The 20,445-nt window shown below is 63.9% G+C and overlaps 1 protein-coding gene across 1 annotated transcript; it reads left to right on the forward strand.

Moving 5' to 3' along the window:
• The first annotated feature begins 10,905 nt into the window (after positions 1-10,905).
• Positions 10,906-19,127, forward strand: LOC142823881 (cytochrome P450 2G1-like). The gene is made up of 8 exons (XM_075915585.1): positions 10,906-12,361; positions 13,273-13,422; positions 13,604-13,764; positions 14,524-14,700; positions 15,818-15,959; positions 16,512-16,699; positions 16,973-17,114; positions 17,847-19,127. The coding sequence occupies exons 1-8, from the start codon at positions 11,935-11,937 to the stop codon at positions 18,140-18,142; spliced, it is 1,683 nt and encodes a 560-aa protein (XP_075771700.1). The 5' UTR covers positions 10,906-11,934; the 3' UTR covers positions 18,143-19,127.
• The last annotated feature ends 1,318 nt before the right edge of the window (positions 19,128-20,445 follow it).

Here is a 20,445-nt window from a genome sequence, read left to right on the forward strand (position 1 = left end):
TCTACCCATCTACCCCCCATACGCCCCTCCGTCCCTCCATCTATCTACCCATCTACCCTCCATACGCCCCTCCGTCCCTCCATCTATCTACCCATCTACCCCCCACACGCCCCTCTGTCCCTCCATCTATCTACCCATCTACCCCCCACACGCCCCTCCGTCCCTCCATCTATCTACCCATCTACCCCCCACACGCCCCTCCGTCCCTCCATCTATCTACCCATCTACCCCCCACACGCCCCTCCATCCCTCCATCTATCTACCCATCTACCCCCCATACGCCCCTCCGTCCCTCCATCTATCTACCCATCTACCCCCCATACGCCCCTCCGTCCCTCCATCTATCTACCCATCTACCCCCCACACCCACCTCCGTCCCTCCATCTATCTACCCATCTACCCCCCCATATGCCCCTCCGTCCCTCCATCTATCTACCCATCTACCCCCCACATGCCCCTCCGTCCCTCCATCTATGTACCCATCTACCCCCCACACGCCCCTCCGTCCCTCCATCTATCTACCCATCTACCCCCCACACGCCCCTCCGTCCCTCCATCTATCTACCCATCTACCCCCCACACGCCCCTCCGTCCCTCCATCTATCTACCCATCTACCCCCCACATGCCCCTCTGTCCCTCCATCTATCTACCCATCTACCCCCCACACGCCCCTCCGTCCCTCCATCTATCTACCCATCTACCCCCCATACGCCCCTCCGTCCCTCCATCTATCTACCCATCTACCCCCTACACACCCCTCCATCCGTCCCTCCCTCCATCTATCTACCCATCTACCCCCTACACACCCCTCCATCCGTCCCTCCCTCCATCTATCTACCTATCTATCCCCACACACACCTCTCCATCTGTCCCTCCGTCCCTCCATCTATCTACCCATCTATCCCCACACACACCCCTCCATCCATCCCTCCTTCCATCTATCTACCCATCTACCCCCATACACATCCCTCCTTCTGTCCCTTCTTCCGTCTATCTACCCATCTACCCTTACACACACCCCTCCGTCCATCCCTCCTTCCCTCTATCTACCCATCTACCCCCACACACACCCCTCCGTCCCTCCGTCCCTCCATCTATCTACCCATCTATCCCCACACACACCCCTCCGTCCATCCCTCCTTCCACCTATCTACCCATCTACCCCCATACACATCCCTCCTTCCGTCTATCTACCCATCTACCCCCACACACACCCTCCATCCGTCCGTCCCTCCGTCTAAACTTCTAGCCCCCCCTGTGACGGCGCGTGGGGGGTTCCCCGTCTCCTGCACCCCGAAATGGCACAAACAGACTGCACCAGCCAGTGGAATTGAGGGTGGTTTATTGCTCCTCCAGCACAGCGCAGCACAGATGTAATCTGGTTACAGGAACTGGGCTAGGATGCCTCAGGCCCCCTTGAGATGGGGGAGACTGGGCCCCTAAACTCCAGCCCCTTCCCCTAGGCTCTCCTCCATGCTCTTCCACAGTCTAACTAAATTCCCCTCCAGCCCTGCCCCCGCAGCCAGGGCAGCATTCCACCTTCCTTTGTTCCTCTCCATGGGGGGTGTCTGGCCACTGGTTCAACAAGTTTGGCATTACCTCTGCCTAGCGAGGTTTTCCCTGCTGGGTCTTGCTCCAGACAGCAGGGGTCACCACAGCCCAGCAAGTACCCCCACTACGTCACACCCCCACACACCCCTCTGTCCATCCATCCATCCATCCACCTCTGTCTACCCATCTATCCCCATATATACCCATCCATCTCTCCACCCAAACATCCATCCATCCATCCACTCCATCTGCCCATCTATCCCTACACCCCTCCATCCATCCATCCACCTTTATCTACCCATCTATCCCCACAACCATCCATCCATCCCCATTCACACCCTTATCTACCCATCTATCCCCACAACCATCCATCCATCCCCATTCACACCCTTATCTACCCATCTATCCCCATACACACCCCTCCACCTATCCATCCACCCACCTATCCCCACCCCACCATCCACCCATCCCTCCACCCAGCCATAACCCTCTGTCCATCCATCCACGCCCAGGTCCTCCTCTTTATTTATTTAAACAACCGTCCGGGGAACTCCCAGCGACTGCTCGGCGTCTCCTAATCCCAGCAAAGCGCACGGCCCAAGACTTGGGAACGAGGCCCCTGCCTCCCAGCGATGCCCCTGGATTTTCCTTCCCAGGCCACCGCTCGTCTTGCGGCATCGGGGGCTCCGTGGCGTGGAGCGTGGCTGCCCATCGCTCCGCCTCGCCCACACAGGCAGGCCACCTGGGCGCGGAGCTGGAACCCAGCCCCCCGGGCCTGCCTGGCAAGGGAACGGAGCCTTGATTGACTCAGAGCGGGAGCTAGGAACGAACCTGAGCAGCCGGCCGGGCTAGTTGTCATCTTTCTGCTCTGCTTCCGGGACCGAGCCTGCTTCCTACAGCGCCTCCAAGCCCAGGGCGCATCCGCAGCGAGAGAGGGGCCGAGAGAGGCCCCATATTGCAACCGCGCCAGCCCCCGGCCCCCAACCATCGCACGCACGCCAGCCTCCCTCGGGCGGCTCCCCGCCCATTTCTTGGCACCCCCCTTTTTTCAGAAGGGGAGACAAGAAATCTGCCGAAGGTCTTGCCCCCTCCAGGGCCGTGTGCGTCTGCGCCCCCCTGCGGAGGGTCTCACAGCCCCCCAGTCTCTCCAGTCCATCTGGTGGCCGATTGAGCTGACCACGAGGGAGGAGCCGTGGTGCCGAGCTCCGAGGCTGCAGGACTGGCCCCAAGCGCCCCGCTTGTGTACTGGTGAATTCCCTTGGGCGGCTCCGGCTTTGGCCAGGCCAGGCTGGCGCCGTGCACCCGTCTCGCGGGTTCGATGGCTACTGTCCACGTTGCCATCGGCCCCTGCTTCGTGTCTCGCGCGGGGAGGTCTCCATCGTCCCGCCACTGCCCTGCGAGGGGCTCGCGTCTTCTCGGCCCGCAGGCGGCTCCCCCCAGGCCTGACCCGCCCTCACACCCCGCTCGCCGGCGCGGCGCGTTTCCTGCTCGGCAGGGTTGCCGGGCGGGGCGGATTACGGCTTAGGAAGCGGGAGGGAGCGCCCGACGCCAGGACAAAGGGGCCCTTACACAACTCCCTTGGCCAGGCCCTGTGTCGCTGGGCGCGCCCAGGAGAAACCCGACCCCGGAGCAAACCCTGGCCAAGGGGGCGGGGGGCCGGCCGGGCCAAAGAGGATCCTTGGGCGCTGTCACGTTATTGGATTGTGACGGGAGCAGCCAGGTCACTGCTGCACCCATGGGGGGGTGTTCGCCCCAAACGTGGTACAAAGGGGCCATGGGAGGGGTCAAACAAAAGCTACTTTCTTCTGATTCTATATTTGCTCTTCATAGATCTGTGTAATGTCTGTGTGTGGAGTCAGGGATCTGTATGGAGGCTGGGAGTCTCTCTGCATGTGCTTGAGCATTGGGCAGGGCCCGGCCTATGGACATGCTAATCAGCGAGGCCCTGTGGGACAATGGCTCTCAATGGGCCAAGGACACACCTCGGGATGAGGGCTGACACCTGAGGGCTGCCAGCAGGGGACACAGGGATAGGCCGTGAGCCAGGTGACCTGCTGCAGCCAAGAAGAGAGCAGGAAGGAGGGATAAAGAGGCCATGTGGGGGATTCCATCTTGGTTCTCAGCTCAGCACTTCATCCCAGAGGCAGCACTGCAGGGATTGAAGGGCCGGAAAGACCTGTGGACCCATCCTGATCCTAGGATGTGCAACAAGGACTTTTAAACCAGCAGCTGTAACATCTCTGCTAGAGCCTGCACCGAGGACTGGGAGATTCGGTGCATGTAACGTACTGTACTTTAATAACCTTACTCTCAGGCTTTTCTTTTTTGTAGCAATAAGCCTTTAGTTGTTAGATGCTAAAGGATTGGCCCAGCGGGATTTGTGGGTAAGATCCAGAGGGTAAATTGACCAGGGATCTGTGGCTGGTTTCTTGGGACCAGACAGAACTTGTTCGGGGTAGGTGGGATTGGCTGCTAGGACCCCCACCGGTGTATGAGGCCCGGGGCCATCGGGGGCATGGATATTGCTGGGGTGCCGGAGGGGTTTTGCTCGTGAGGCTTCAGGCAGGCAGCTGAAGCGCTCTGTGGGACTGGTTGTGGCCTCGTTGGGAAGGTCACCAGTCTGGGGGCTGTAAGGAGCCCCGGATTTGAGCAATTCGCCCTGAGCAGACGCCCTCAGCTGTGCCCAGACCGGCCCGGACTGTCACAGGCGCTAACGAGCGAGTCGTTATAGACGACTAATTACCACACTCCGCTTCCCTCCTTAGGCCAGCCCTGTGGTAGGGCAGCTCGGCCACCTTCTAGCACCCATGCAGCACGCCAATCCCCGGCCAGCCAGGGCCCTCCGCACCGAAGCCAGCCCATCCCCCGGCCGGCCCCCCCACGGGCTGTGCCCAGCGGCCCCCCCCAAGCGGTGCCAAGCAGCATGAGGCTGCAGTTTGGGGGATTCAGGAGGAGCAGGGCTGCCATGCCACCGGCCAGAGCGAGAGAAGGCCCCAATCCCAGGCCAGCTCCAGGGGCCGAGAGCTGTGGGGCTGGCCCCACTGACCCCAGGGAGCTACGGCCCATTGACCCAGCTGGGCTCTGGCCCCCAAATTCGGCTCATTCATCCTGGTAACTTCAGGGCGCTGGCCTTGGGAGACGCCTTTCACTTGCATTCCCCTTTAGCCTCCCTCTTATCAGCGAGCCGCGTGCTCGGTAAGGCCCCGGGTTAATGAATGATCAAAGGCCGCAGCTGAACTCCCCCAGGCTGTGAACTGGGCTGACACCGGCGCTTTCCCCTCCGCTAGCTCTTCAGGGAGCTCGCTTCTGCGCCGAGGCGGCCGCAGCCCTGACACCCAGCAGCGCCATCCGGGGCCGGGTCCTTTGGCTCCGCGCCGTTGGGGTCCGGGTCCTTTGGCTCCGTGCCGTTGGGGTCCGGGCCCTTTGGCTCCGTGCCGTTGGGGTCCGGGCCCTTTGGCTCCGCACCGCTGGGGTCCGGGCCCTTTGGCTCCGCGCCGCTGGTATCCGGGCCCTTTGGCTCCGCGCCGCTGGTATCCGGGCCCTTTGGCTCCGCGCCGCTGGGGTCCAGGCCCTTTGGCTCTGCGCCGCTGGGGTCCAGGCCCTTTGGCTCCGCACCGCTGGGGTCCGGGCCCTTTGGCTCCGCACCGCTGGGGTCCGGGCCCTTTGGCTCCGCACCGCTGGAGTCCGGGCCCTTTGGCTCCGCGCCGCTGGGGTCCGGGCCCTTTGGCTCCGCACCGCTGGAGTCCGGGCCCTTTGGCTCCGCACCGCTGGAGTCCGGGCCCTTTGGCTCCGCGCCGCTGGGGTCCGGGCCCTTTGGCTCCGCGCCGCTGGGGTCTGGGCCCTTTGGCTCCGCACCGCTGGGGTCCGGGCCCTTTGGCTCCGCACCGCTGGAGTCCGGGCCCTTTGGCTCCGCACCGCTGGAGTCCGGGTCCTTTGGCTCCGCGCCGCTGGGGTCCGGGTCCTTTGGCTCCACGCCGCTGGGGTCCAGGCCCTTTGGCTCCGCGCCGCTGGGGTCCGGGTCCTTTGGCTCCGCGCCGCTGGGGTCCGGGCCCTTTGGCTCCGCGCCGCTGGGGTCCGGGCCCTTTGGCTCCGCGCCGCTGGGGTCCGGGCCCTTTGGCTCCGCGCCGCTGGGGTCCGGGCCCTTTGGCTCCGCGCCGTTGGGGTCTGGGCCCTTTGGCTCCGCGCCGCTGGGGTCCGGGCCCTTTGGCTCCGCGCCGCTGGGGTCCGGGCCCTTTGGCTCCGCGCCGCTGGGGTCCGGGCCCTTTGGCTCCGCGCCGTTGGGGTCCGGGCCCTTTGGCTCCGTGCCGTTGGGGTCCGGGCCCTTTGGCTCCGCGCCGCTGGGGTCCGGGCCCTTTGGCTCCGCGCCGCTGGGGTCCAGGCCCTTTGGCTCCGCGCCGATGGAGTCCGGGTCCTTTGGCTCCGCGCCGCTGGAGTCCGGGCCCTTTGGCTCCACGCCGCTGGGGTCCGGGACCTCCGGCTCCACGCCGCTGGAGTCTGGGTCCTTTGGCTCCGCGCCGCTGGGGTCCGGGCCCTTTGGCTCCACGCCGCTGGGGTCCGGGACCTCCGGCTCCACGCCGCTGGAGTCTGGGTCCTTTGGCTCCGCGCCGCTGGGGTCCGGGCCCTTTGGCTCCGCGCCGTTGGGGTCCAGGCCCTTTGGCTCCGCGCCGCTGGGGTCCGGGTCCTTTGGCTCCGCGCCACTGGGGTCCGGGTCCTTTGGCTCCGCGCCCCTGGGGTCCAGGCCCTTCGGTTCCGCGCCACTGGGGTCCGGGTCCTTTGGCTCCGCGCTGCTGGGGTCCGGGCCCTTCGGTTCCGCGCCGTTGGGGTCCGGGCCCTTCGGTTCCGCACCGCTGGGGTCCGGATCCTTTGGCTCCGCGCCGTTGGGGTCCGGGCCCTTCGGTTCCGCACCGCTGGGGTCCGGGTCCTTTGGCTCCGCGCCGCTGGGGTCCGGGCCCTTCGGTTCCGTGCCGCTGGGGTCCGGGCCCTTCGGTTCCGTGCCGCTGGGGTCCGGGCCCTTCAGTTCCGCGCCGCTGGGGTCCGGGCCCTTCAGTTCCGCGCCGCTGGGGTCCAGGACCTCCAGCTCCGCGCCGCTGGGGTCCGGGATCTCCGGCTCCGCGCTGTTGGAGTCCGGGCCCTTCAGGGGGCTGAGAGGTTTGCAGCTCTAGGAGGAAGCGGGGAGTTTTAGCGGTTCAAAGGGGGGTTGCACCCAGGGGGGTGCTCAGTGCCCGGATCTTACTGGTTACTGTGACAAGGCGGAGGGGGCTTGTTGTGTTAGGCCACAGAAATTTGGGCCTAGGGCGGTTGTGCTAAGACAGACCGAGAAGAGTCCAGCAAAGGGTTCTGGGTAGTCCCTGAACGAAATTTGAGACACGAGCTGAGCAAGGGCATGAGATAAGCGACCAGCTGCATCGTTGTACTGCTGAGCCGCACAGCTTGCTTAAGGAACTGATAAGAAAACTCCCTGTCTCCTCGATGTCTGGTACTCGCCTTCTGCCTTCATAAGAAAGTTGCGGATGTCTCAAGGCCGCCTTGTCGAGTTGGCAAGGTACGCGTGCATGCTACAGGTTTCTAACTGACAGAGACCCCCCTTTGTTTGCTTAAGTGAATAGCCGATGACGCGACGGAAGTGTCTATATAACCCCACTTGTGATAGAAATTGGGGCTGGTTCTCGGAGAGACGGGCTGCGCTCTATTGGCGTGTGCACTCTTCAATCAAGAGCTTTGTGATTAGACCTTGCTGGTGTGGCCTGTCTCTTTGCGGTCAGACCAGGACTGTCACCGACAGTCGTGTCAGAGAACAGCCCAGAACTGGAGCCGGCGTCTGGAGCCCCCCTGCGCAGAGGACACGGCCGGTTTTGGCCAGACGACAGACAAGGGGAGACCCCGGCACTGGGCCCAGCTTGTCACGTTACTGGATTTTAAGGGGAGCAGCCAGATCACGGCTGCACCCCTGGGTGTGTGTGTGCCCCAAAAGTCTGTACGAAAGGGGCCGTGTGAGATGCCACACGAAGGCTTCTGCTCTAGTGATTCTGTGTGTGCTATCCACGTACCTGTGTAATGTCGGTGTGTGGAGTTATGAACATGTCCTCTCTGTCGATGCTGGAAAATTCTCCGTCTGAGGCAGAGCAATGGGCTATGCTGACGAGCGAGGCTCCAAGGACAATAGATCTCTAAATGCCAAAGACACACCTGGCCACGGTCCATGTGACCCACTCCAGCTTGGGAGAGACCAGGGATGGGTATAAAATGCCACGTAGCCGACTCCATCTTTGTCTTCAGTTCGGCTCCGAATCCCAGATGGAGCCGTGCAGGGATCGACGAGCCGGGAAGAACCGTGGACCCGTCCCGACATAGGACGTACACCAGAGACTTTTAAGCCAGCAGTTAGAACATTTCTAAAGAGCCTGTGTCGAGACCGGGGCGAGTCGCTGCATGTAACGTAGGATACTTTCCCAACCTCGCTCTCAGGCTTTTCTCTCTTTTCGGAATAAACCTTTCCATTTTAGATGCTAAAGGATCGGCCCAGCGTGCTCTTGTGGGGAAGACCCAGAGTGTGAATTGACCTGGGGTCTGTGGCTGGTTTCTTGGCACCGGAAGAACCCGTTGGGGGTAGGTGAGATTGGGGTCTAGAACCCCTCACCTGTGGGCAGGCCCAGGGCTGTTTGGGGCCTAGGAAGAGCTGGGGTGTCCGAGGGATTTTGCTCGTGAGGCTTCAGGCTGGCAGTTGAAGCGTTTGGTGGGACTGGTTGGTGGCCTGTTTGGGAAGGTCTCCGGTTAGGGCCTGTACGGAGCCCCGATTTGAGCAATTCTCCCTGAGCGGACGCCCTCGGCTGTGCCCAGACCCGGCCTGGCCCGTCGCACAGCTGGTCCCAGGGGGGAGAACACTGGAGGGGAGGGGGGCAGAGAAGAGGGGCCCGGGCGACCCTCTTACCTGGGGAGACGACAGTAGCGGGGGAGGGGCTGTGGCTGGGATATTGGGGGCTCTGCCAGGAGACGGGGGCTGTTTTGGGGGGCAGAGCAGAGCAGGCAGGACTCAGCCGGCTGCAGGGGAGGCTGGCGTGTGGGCTGGGGGCCAGGCCGACTGCCCTGAGGGATCCTTTGCTGCATTCAAAGCTCAATAGACCCTCCTGTTTGGGGCGGGCAGGGAGTCGCTCTGGGCTGGGGAACAGGGGGCGCTAGTCCCTCTGGGGGTGGGGGCCCCCGGGGGCCAGAGGGAGGGGACCCCCCGAGGGGGCTCATGGCGGAGGCAGGCGGCTGGAGGCCCTGAGAGGCACTGTCCCAGAGGCGGAGGGGCGGACCCCCCAGGTGAGGGGCCCCCCAAGAGGGGGTCGCCGCACTGGAGTGGACTCCCCAAGGAAGGGCTGTCTCCTTGCCGCTGGAGTGGAGGGGCCCCCCGAGAAGGGGCTGCCCCACTGGCTGTGGTTGGAGGGGGGTCCTGCCTGGGGATGGACAGGCCGAGCGGGGGCACCGCCCGTGAGCCGAGACAAGCACGCAGCCGGCCAAAGGGCTGAATGGTTTGTAGCCGTGATGCTGTTGTCCAGTCTCGGCGCTTTCGGGTTCCATTCCCCGCCGCGCTGGGTCGCCCAATGAAATGAAGAGGCATAGGAAGAGGTTAAAACAAAGCAAAGGAAGTTTTTCTTCATGCAGCACACAGACAACCTGCGGAACTCCTCGCCACAGGAAGTTGTGAAGACCAGGACTTTCACAGGGTTCAAAAAAGAGCCAGATAAATTCATGGAGGATCCGTCCATCAATACATATTGGCCAGGATGGGTACGGATGGTGTCCCTGGCCGCTGTTTGCCAGAAGCTGGGAATGGACGACAGGAGAGGGATCCGTTGATGAGTCCTTGTTCGGTTCACTCCCTCTGGGGCACCTGGCTCTGGCCGCTGTCGGCCGGCAGGACCCCAGGCGAGATGAACCTTTGCCGTGACCCTGTCGGGCCAGGCCAATGTTCTGTTCTTCGCGTGTGCTGTTATCTTTTGAAATATTTGCCAGCTGATTAAAATGTGGCCAGAAGGGGTTCGCCAGCTCTGAGGCCAACTGGACCAGGCTCACGTTGGCAAGGTGGCGGTATGCTCGGGCCTCGTGCGGTGAGCCCTGTAACCCCCCAGCCCCGCTTCACCCCCCGGCCGCACAGCGGAGGGGTCCAACGTCCGCTCCGTTGTCGTTCTTCTACACGGGAATCAGGCAGGACTGCCCAGTCCTCCACCAAAGAAACCAGAGGGGGCCAGGGCCGAGCCAACCCTGGAAAGAGGGGGGGCGACCAGGGTTCCCCCCTTTCCTTGGCTTGGACTGAGCATGCTCAGTCGCCCTGCTGAAGTTGCTGTCCTCTGTCTGCCCCCCCTTCACTCTGCTGCCATTGTGGGATGCACCGGTCCCCCCCCCATCTAAAATAGAACCCCTGGAACTGGCCCAGCCCCATGGAAACTTCACCCGAGTGGTGATCTTGCCAAGGGGCACTGGCCAGATGGGGCACTGGTTGGGGGGAGCGGACAAGCCGTCCAGACCCCAGCTGAGATCAGGGCCCGTCGGGCCGGGCGCCCCCAGACCCCGGCTGAGATCAGGGCCCGTCGGGCCGGGCGCCCCCAGACCCCGGCTGAGATCAGGGCCCGTCGGGCTGGCGCCCCCAGACCCCAGCCGAGATCAGGGCCCGTTGGGCTGGCGCCCCCAGACCCCGGCTGAGATCAGGGCCCGTTGGGCTGGCGCCCCCAGACCCCGGCTGAGATCAGGGCCCGTCGGGCCGGCACCCCCAGACCCCAGCCGAGATCAGGGCCCGTCGGGCCGGCACCCCCAGACCCCGGCTGAGATCAGGGCCCGTTGGGCTGGCGCCCCCAGACCCCGGCTGAGATCAGGGCCCGTCGGGTGTGGCACCCCCAGACCCCAGCCGAGATCAGGGCCCGTCGGGCCGGCACCCCCAGACCCCGGCTGAGATCAGGGCCCGTCGGGCCGGCACCCCCAGACCCCAGCCGAGATCAGGGCCCGTCGGGCCGGCACCCCCAGACCCCGGCTGAGATCAGGGCCCGTCGGGCCAGCACCCCCAGACCCCGGCTGAGATCAGGGCCCGTCGGGCTGGCGCCCCCAGACCGTGAAGGTAGTTAACAAACAGGGATTCCCAAGGCCTCCCGGGGACTCTGTGGCGGAGAACTGAAGCCGGCTTCCCCTTTTCTCAACGTTAAGTATCAGAGGGGTAGCCGTGTTAGTCTGAATCTGCAAAAGCGACGAGGAGTCCTGTGGCACCTTAGAGACTAACTGAAGTGTAGGAGCATAAGCTTTCGTGGGCAAAGACCCACTTCGTCAGTTGCATCTGACGAAGTGGGTCTTTGCCCACGAAAGCTTATGCTCCTACACTTCAGTTAGTCTATAAGGTGCCACAGGACTCCTCGTCGCTTTTTCTCAACGTTGTGTCCCAGCACAAACCTGTCTGGGCCCAGCGCACGACCCAGCCCCTTCCAGCCCTACCCGGGCCGGTGCGCCCGGCGCCCGCCATCGCTCGGGTCAGCTGCACCCATGTGTAATCAGCGCCCGATAAGAACCACCTCCGCCTCCGGCTCGGCCGCCCCTGCTGGGTAAATACAGCTGGCCCGCCCGCCTCGCAGCGCCACTGGGGTGCTCCTAGACCCGCGGGCCAGGCCGGGACTCGTGGCAGCGTCTCGCCGGATTCCCGCTCCCAGGAGACGCCGCAGGATGGGGGGCGGCGAGGCCACGGCCCTGCTGCTGCTGCTCTGCCTTTCAGCCCTGATCTTCCTCCTCCTGCGCCACCCGAAAGCCCGACGGGGTCCCCTGCCCCCCGGCCCGGCCCCCCTCCCTGTGCTGGGCAACGCGCTGCAGCTGAGCACGGCAGGAGTGGTGGACGCGCTCCGGGAGGTAGGTCTCCCCCCGCCAGCGCCCAGCGGTGCCCTGGGACCCGCCTCAGGAGGCCTGAGTGTTCGCTGCCGGGTCCGTGGCTAAAATTCGCTCCCCTCCACCGCCAGGCACCTTGGCAACGTATTTCCCCCTTGATTACGGAGCCCTGGCTCGCCACAGCAAAGATCGGGGGCGTCAGGCGCTGTGCGTGCACGGTGCATGGGATGCGCTCCGCCCCAGAGCTAGCTGCATTTCCCCACGGCTCCTGGGCCCTGGCTGGGAGGCGAGGGGCCTGTGGCTACCAAATCGGCCCATTGAGGGTCGCGCGGCCAAGGGCCCCAGTGAGGCCGCCCCGCGGTGACTCCTGCTCGCTGCCCGCACGGCCGCAGCTGCGGGGGGTGGGGGGCCGGGGCTGGGGTTCTTCGCGGCCCGATGGCTCGCCGGCTGGGTGCCCCGTGGCAGGGCCGGGGCGCGGCGATCTGGGCCCCAGGGGAGAGCCGGCGTGGGGGAGGACACGGGGCGGCGGCTTGCGGAGGTAAATGGGTTTTGCACGGTTCACCGGCCGGGCCGTGGCTGCACCCACAGGGCGGCGGCGAGGACGCCGATTGACACGCTCACACCTGCAGCACCGGGGGGCAGGGCGAAGGCGCCGCGCGGGGCAGGGCCTCGCAGGGGCCGGGGTGGGGGGGCCCTGCAAAGGCTCGTGGGGCAAGAGGGCAGAAAGGGGCAAAGCCCCCAGCAAATCAGCGCCCAGGGACGGAGCCGCTCTCGACTCTGCCCCACCCGACCCGACGTCTCCGCAGCTCGGGGCCGAGTACGGCCCGGTCTTCACGGTGCACCGGGGCCGCCGGCGGGCGGTGGTGCTGTGGGGCTACGAGGCGGTGCAGGAGGCCCTGGAGGACCGAGCGGAGGCGTTCGGCGGCAGAGGGAGGCTGGCGGCCTGGGAGGAGGCGCTCCAGGGGTTTGGTGAGTTCTCGCTGCGCATGTGCGGCGTGAGGGCCAGTGTCTGGGAGACAGGCCCCATCCCCAGCTCAGGGAGGAGAGTGGGGTCTAGTGGTTAGAGCACAAGGGGCAGGGCGCCAGGACTCCTGGGTTCTCTCCCTGCTGAGGGAGGGGAGAGAGGTCTAGTGGGTAGAGCACGAGGGGCCGGGCGTCAGGACTCCTGGGTTCTCTCCCTGCTGAGGGAGGGGAGCGAGGTTTAGTGGTTAGAGCACAAGGGGCAGGGCGCCAGGACTCCTGGGTTCTCTCCCTGCTAAGGGAAGGGAGCAAGGTCTAGTGGTTAGAGCACAAGGGGCACCAGGACTCCTGGGTTCTCTCCCTGCTGAGGGAGGGGAGCGAGGCCTAGTGGTTAGAGCACAAGGGGCGGGGCGCCAGGACTCCTGGGCTCTCTCCCTGCTGAGGGAAGGGAGCGAGGTTTAGTGGTTAGAGCACAAGGGGCAGGGCACCAGGTCTGCTGGGTTCTCTCCCTGCTGAGGAAGGGGAGCGAGGCCTAGTGGTTAGAGCACAAGGAGCGGGGCACCAGGACTCCTGGGCTCTCTCCCTGCTGAGGGAGGGGAGCGAGGCCTAGTGGTTAGAGCACAAGGGGCGGGGCGCCAGGACTCCTGGGCTCTCTCCCTGCTGAGGGAAGGGAGCGAGGTTTAGTGGTTAGAGCACAAGGGGCAGGGCACCAGGACTGCTGGGTTCTCTCCCTGCTGAGGAAGGGGAGCGAGGCCTAGTGGTTAGAGCACAAGGGGCGGGGCGCCAGGACTCCTGAGTCTGCGACTGACTCTTGGGCAGTCCACCTGTGCCTTCTCTCACCCAGCTCCAGACCCGCCCAACGGGCTGGGGAGGTCGCGGGGCACTTCTAAGGCCGCTCTGCCCCACCCTCCACCCCCCAGGGCTGCTCCTGGCCAGTGGGGAGCGGTGGCAGCAGCTGCGCCAGTTCTCGCTCGTCGCGCTGCAGGACCTGGGCCCGGGCGAGCGGAGCGTCGAGGCGCGGATCCAGGAGGAGGCCCGGCACCTGGTGGAGGAATTCAGGAAAACCGAGGGTTGGTCTATTTCTGGGTTCCTCTGTGCGGCCGGGCCGGCTCTGGGGCGCAGCTGGGGGGGTCCCCTTCCTGCCCTGACCTGGGATCCTCCCCGCTGGAAGCCAGCTCCCTGCCCCGGCCGGCATTCTGGTGCCAAAACCACCCGACAGGGTGAACCTCCCGCCCCGCCGCCTCCTTCCAGGTTCTCCCTTCGACCCCGCGTTCCTCCTGAGCCGGGCGGCCTCCGGCGTCATCTGCTCCGTCGTCTTCGGCCAGCGCTTCGGCGACACGGACGAGACCTTCCTCAACGCGCTGGCCAAGAGCAGCCAGGCCTTGGTGCGGCTGAGCTCCACCTGGGGACAGGTGAGAGGCCCCGGAGCCAAGACTGGGATGGGACCCCCAGCTCTCGGACGCCCCCCGGAGGCAGGTCCTCAGCCCTCTCCCCTTTATCCTGCTGGAGTGGGGCAGAGTCACCCCCACAGAATCATCTGCCCAACCAGTTCTTAAAAACCTCTGGTTTTCCAAAACCTCCGGTTTTCCACAACCCCCCAGGCCACCTATTCTTAATTCTCCGGAGAGGTTCCGGAGCCGGGGAGCCAGGACGTCCTGGCTCCATCACTTTTAAGTAAGAGCGCGAGGGAGGGGGGCAGGTAGCGAGGAGCAGGAGCAGAGGTGTCCTGGGGCAGACAGGCGCCGTGGCCTCGGGGAAAGAGGCAGGGTGGGAGAAATATCGGAGCCAGGAACGATACAAGGAGAGCAGAGTAGATCGCTGGAAAGGTCTCTTCTGGCCTCGCCGCCTCTGAGTCTGAGACACGCTGGCGCCCGAGAGACGCCACGTTTGGGAAGTAAAACAAGACTTGCCCTCCGGGGCGGACTATCTGCCCCAGCTGGCCCGTTCACAGGGAACCAGGGGAGCATCCGGCGGCGAGCTAACACTGCTGCTGGGAATTCGCACCGATCGCACGAGAGACAAAGCAGGCTGCCCCTCCGCACACCCCACCCACGCTAGGCCTCCAGTCTGGGAGCATACCCTTCCCCGTGGGGCCACGTGGACCAGGAACCCCCGGAGCACGTACAGCCGCAGCGGCGCTGTTTTAACACGGCTGTCCTACACCCCGACAGCTCTACGAGATGTTTTCCTGGGCCATGCGCTTCCTCCCGGGCGCCCACCGACAGCTCCTGCGAGACCTGGAGGACGTCCGCCGCTTCATCGCGGAGAGGGTCAGCGCTACCCGGGCGTCTCTGGACCGCGCTAACCCGCGAGGTGTCGTCGACTGCTTCCTCGTCCGGATGGAGAAGGTTCGGCGCCACAGGCGCGGGGGGGGCGGGGCGGGGCCCCGTCGGCCTTTGCTTTCATGTGTGTGACGCCCGTGAATCAAAGCATGTTTCTGAAGCGCCCCTCAGCCGCGAGGCCCACGAAAACGCCTGCCCCCTCGGCGCCTTGTGCACTGGAACCCCCCTCTTTGGGGCGGGGTTGTTCCAGTACCAAGAGGGTGGCTAGTGCTATGGTCACACAATAGTAATCAGTAAATATCTGAGTCCGACCACGGCGCCCGAGCACCTCTGTGACCTCAGAGTCCCCCCATGATAACCTAGAAACCCCACGGAAACCCAGACTCTCCAGTGTCCCTTAGCGCCTCCATGGAAACCTACACTCTCCATGGAAACCCAGAATCTCCAGTGCCTCCATGGAAACTTAGAATCTCTATGGAAACCTAAAATCGCCATGGAAACCTAGACTGCAGGTTAGGCCTGACCATCCCGGTAGCTCCCCAACAGGGCCCCACAGTGACCGAGACTCTCCTTAGCCCCTGGCTGCCTCCATGGTAACCTGGGGAATCCATCATTACCTGGGAACTCCATGGTAACCTGCAAACTCCATGGTAACCTGGCAAGTCTATGGTAACCTGGGAACTGCATGGTTGTCTGGCCCCTGCATGGTAACCTGGCAACACCATGGTAACTGAGGAACTCCATGGTAGCCTGACTCCTCCATGGTAACTGGGCGACATCAAGATAACTAGGCAACTCCATGGTAGCCTAGTAACTCCATGGTATCCTGAGTAACCGAGCAACTCAATGGTAACCAGGCAACACCAAGATAATTAGGCAACTCCATGGTAACCTGGCAACACTGTGGTAACTGGGCAACTCCATGGTAACCTGGTAACTCCATGGTAACCTGGCAACACTGTGGTAACTGGGCAACTCCATGGTAACCTGGCATTGGGGCTGGGGGCATGAGCTCAGACTTTCGTCCTGTCCGACCCTGGCTTATGGCCCAACGACTGTTTCCACGGGGCAGTTGCCTGCAAGGCTGAGGCTGGATCCCAAGCCCAGCAAACTCCACGGGGCTCAGCTGACTTGCTCTGTCCCGCTCCCGGTGTGACCCGCGTCTCCGCCTGTGCGTCCCCAGGAAGTTCTGAGCCCCACCACGGAATTCCACCTCCGGAACTTGGCCGCCACCGTGTTCGACCTGTTCTTCCTCGGGACGGAGACCGTCAGCGCCACCCTGAGCTACGGGCTGCTCCTCCTGCTGAAACACCCGCAGGTCGCAGGTAACGGGGGGGCGCTGCAAAGAGGTTGCACACGCGGCCCGGGCCCCAGCTGGCGACAACGGGCGTGGTCCCTGGGCCCCCCCAGAGCGAGCATCCTGTGGCAACTTTCTGGCCCCCATCGTCTCAGCCCGCAGCTTGGCGGTGAGCCGGTGAGCCACGGGGAACGGCGGGACCCGTCTCTGGCCAGCTACCAGAGCAGAGGAACCTCCAGGGAGTCGCCCCAGGAGCGATCTCGCTTCTCCGCGGCGAGGGACCCAACAGGCGCCTCTCGCTGGCTGACACAGGGCACCCCGAGAGGGAGGGACTCCCTGGGCTGCGTTCTCTGGAGTCAGAGGCCGGGCCCGGCACCCTCGCTGGCCTTCTCCGGGGCATGCCGCGCCCCCCGTCTCCCTGCGGCCACCCCCATGTGGCCAAGCTGCCTGGCCACCGGGCGACCCTCCAGAGCATCCCAGCCCAGCGGGGGGCAAAGCCCTGCTGCTCCCTGGCCCACGCTGCAGTGTCCTGGTACGTCCAGCTGAGCCACGCCCTATGTCCCTGCCCGCCTTGCTCTAGAAAAGGTGAGCCAGGAGATCCAGCGGGTGATTGGGCCCCACCGCATGCCGGCTGTGGCGGACCGGAGCCACATGCCCTACACCGACGCCGTCATCCACGAGATCCAGAGGGTCAGCGATGTGATTCCCATGAACTTCCCGCATGCCCTGACCCAGGACACCCACTTCCGGGGCTACACCATTCCCAAGGTAACAATGCACGCTGTCCGTCCGGGCTGGACTCCCTTCCCCTCCCACCCAGTGCTGGTCAGGAGTAATCCCACCGCAGCCACCATTAGACCAAGCTCCACTCACGGTAACTGATGGAATTGTCACCAATCCCCTTGAGCCAAAGAAAAAGCAGGATCCTTAGACCCATTTTGTAGAGGGGGAGACTGAGTCAGCAGCTGATCCCGGACTAGAACCCAGGAGGCCTGGCTCCTCGTCCCTCCCCCGTTCTAGTCACTGCCTCCCTTTGCCCAGGGCACGGAGGTGCTGCCAGTGCTGAGTTCTGTGCTGCGGGACCCCAGCCACTTCCACCGCCCCGACAGCTTCGACCCCGGGCACTTCCTCGATGCGCAGGGGGGCTTCAGGAGAAATGACGCCTTCATGCCGTTCTCAGCAGGTACGCAGCTGGGAGGGTGAAGGGGCACCGGGAACTGGGGGGGATTGGGAGACCCTGGCCGAGATCAGGGCCCGTCGGGCCGGGCGCCCCCCAGATCCCGGCCGAGATCAGGGCCCGTCGGGCTGGGCGCCCCCCAGAGCCTGGCCGAAACCAGTGCCCCATTGGACCGGGCGCTGCCCAGACTGTGGCCGAGATCAGGGCCCGCTGGGCCGGGCGCCGCCCAGACACAGAACAAGACACTCCCTGCCCCAGAGAGCTCAAAGTCCACCGTGAGTTAAAACCACCCGGCACAGCCGGCAGCTCCGTGTTGCACAGATCGGCCGCGACAGTCTCTCCAGCCCCCTCTGGGATTCCGGGAGCTGCCGTGTCTCTCCGGCTAGTTTGTCCGGGGGCTCCCCCAGGTGCCGCTCCTGGGCAGACCCTACGGCCCCCGTGGGGAGGGGCTCTCCCATGTCCCAGCAAACCCGCCTCCCCGCCGGTAGAACGCTTCCCCCAGGCTGGGGCTGGGGCCTGGCCCGGCTGGGTCCCATTGCCCAGGCTGGCCAGACTGAAGAAGCCTTTGGTTTGGGTCCAAAGTCATGCAGCAAACCAGGACCGCCCCCCGGCTCTCCTGAAAGCTGCCTGCCCGCTCACAGCCTGGTCCCTCCCTTGTTCCTCTCCCCTCCTGCTGCAGACACCTGTTGATGAGGCTGGTTAATTTCAGCCCCCCCCCCCCCCCCCGTGTCTCCCCAGGGAAGCGTGTCTGCATGGGCCAGGCGCTGGCCCGCATGGAGCTCTTCCTCTTCCTCACCGCCATCCTGCAGAGCTTCACCCTCCAAGCCCCCGGCTCCCTGCCAGACATGGGCGCCCCACCGCAAGCCAGCGGCTTTGTCCGCGCTCCACCCAGCTACCGGCTCTGTGCGGTGCCCCGCGGGGCAGGCAGCGAAGCGAGCGAGGAGCCCCCCAAAGATCGTCCGCAGGAGGAGGGGCGGGTGGGGGGGTCTCCACTGAATCACAGACCCTCCAGAACCCCAGCAATGGAAAAATAGGCCTGTTGCTGTCCGGACACGGTGGGGCCAAGAGGCTGTTTCCGGGAGGAGCAGGTGGTGGAGAGAGGAATCCGGGATTTCTTCAACGCTCTGCGAATGTACCAGACTCAGTCCCCATGAGCCCAGGAGGAATCAAACAGCAGGGAGTTCCTTTGCTACCGATCCCATGCCTCTTTCGGACAGCCCTCCGCCCCCAACGCAATCACGCGCCTTCCCTGACTTTCATCGGCCTGGTTTCAGACCCATTCTCTCATCGGTCACCATCCTTTGCTCTGCGAATCCACAATGTTTGCAGCCCCGCCCAGCTGGGAGCCACCCACAAACAGAGCCGGCCTTCCCCAGAGCAGAATACAAAGTCGTGTCCGGGCACCTGAAAATTTGGGGCACCGCTGGGTCCTAATGGCCACCCATCCGCCTCTTTCTGTCCCTGTTCTCTGGCTCTGCTTCTTCCAAAGAGGAGCTAGTTAATGCACAGAGCCCTTAGCAGATACTGAACCTGTGAAACAGCCACTGGAGTGGTAACGAAGCCGTTTAACGGGCAGGTACAGAGGGTCAGTTTCATCAAACGCTACGAGCCAAGCCCACTGAATTAGCCTCATTCCCACAGGTCCAGGGATTTCTGCCGCTGTTCTGTAGCTCTCTTGGGTTCTGTTATTGTCACTCCAGCTCGCCGGAGGAAGTGGGTTTTGCTCATGACTTGCTGTATTTTGGTTTGTCGCTAAGAAGCTACTTGGTGATTTTACTGCGTGAGGCGACAGGCTCTTGGGTTAAAATTGACTTGAAACGATTTCATTGGCATGTGGCTGACGGTTATAAAATTGCAGCCATAAAAAAAGTTCCTCCCGGCTTCCATCGCATTATAGGACTGCGTAGGGCCCCATAAATCCGAAGGATGGTCCTGCCCTCCCGATCTCTCCGCTGCCTTCTCCAAGCGGCTGAGGAAACATCGAATGGCACCGGGCCCAGGGCTGGCTTCTAGCTACGACCTCCCAGTTTGCCAGCAAGCCCCTGAGAACGCCTCGGGGCGGGCGGGCGTTGGGCGAGTTGCGCGCCCGCCGCATCGGAACTTCTGCAAGGCCACGTACGGGACTGCGTCAAAGCCAAGACCGCGCCCGTCTGCGCCTTCCGCCCGCCACTGAGCCAGCGACCCTACACGGGAAGGGCAGGAGACGGGCCGAACGGAGCTGTCACCCCCACCCCCAGCCCCAGAATTCAGTTTCCATCTGGCAGGTTGGAATTTATTCACCGAGCAGCAGCAGCCTGAGCAACTCTGGTGTGCTTCATCGGCCGCCAAGCCAGGGTGCCACGGTGCCCCAGGAAGACGGGCAGCCGCCCCGTGCCTCGGTTTCCCCTGCTGTAAAACGAGGTTAATCGTTCGGTGTGGCTGTGAAATTGACAGCAAGGAAGGGCTGGTTCCACGTTGCCGCCGTTCTGGGACACAACAAACCCCTTTTGAAGTGGCGTCTCTTCAGATGGACCCCGCAGGCGGGCTGCCGGGGGGCCGGGCGTCCCTGGCAGGTGATGGCCAAGGGCATAGGTCTAGTAACTAGCTCTGCGTAGTCTCTAGACCAGTGGTCCCCAATGCGGTGCTTGCGGGCGCTATGGCACCCACCGGGGCATTTATGTGCGCCCGCTGAACCATCTGGGCCAGCCCCGCCCCCGGCGAACCGCACATGAGGGGCCCCACCCCCAGGCACCCGGCAACCCCAAAAGGTTGGGGATCCCTGCTGTAGACCAGTGTTTCCCCACTAGTGGGACGAGTCTCCTTAGGGGGACTGGGGAGAGGTCTGGGGGGTGACAATGGAAAAGTGGAAAAACTGAAGTTTGGGGTTTTTACTCTTATTTTTGTAATTTTTACACCCCAAACTTTCCTCACCTGCCCGGCTACGATTAAGTTGTTTAAACAAATGGGTTGCCATGGTAGAAAAAAAACCGTGTGTGTGTCTGAAACCTGCAGGTCCTGGGAGTACTTGAATGTTTGTAACAGGGTGAGAAACCCTGCTCTAGAGTCACAGAGGGCCCCGTGTGTCGCCCTAGTGACCCACGGCAGCGCCCAGCGGGGAAAGGGCCACCCCCCGCACACACCCGGCCCAGGAATTGATCCTCACGTCAGCGATTAAGGGGGGGGGGGTTCAATGAACTAACCCGCCCCCGGTCGGAAAACGCTGCTTGATCACAACAAACCCTTCCCCGGAAATGTCTCCGCTTCGGCGGCGCTTTCCTCGGTGGGATTCCCGGGGGAGCCGGGGGTCAGCCCCACGGGTACAGAGCCCCCCGCTCCAAGACGCTGCCGCTGACCTTTG

The sequence above is a fragment of the Pelodiscus sinensis genome, unplaced genomic scaffold (genome assembly GCF_049634645.1).
Source record: "Pelodiscus sinensis isolate JC-2024 unplaced genomic scaffold, ASM4963464v1 ctg34, whole genome shotgun sequence".
NCBI classification, from domain to species: domain Eukaryota; kingdom Metazoa; phylum Chordata; order Testudines; family Trionychidae; genus Pelodiscus; species Pelodiscus sinensis.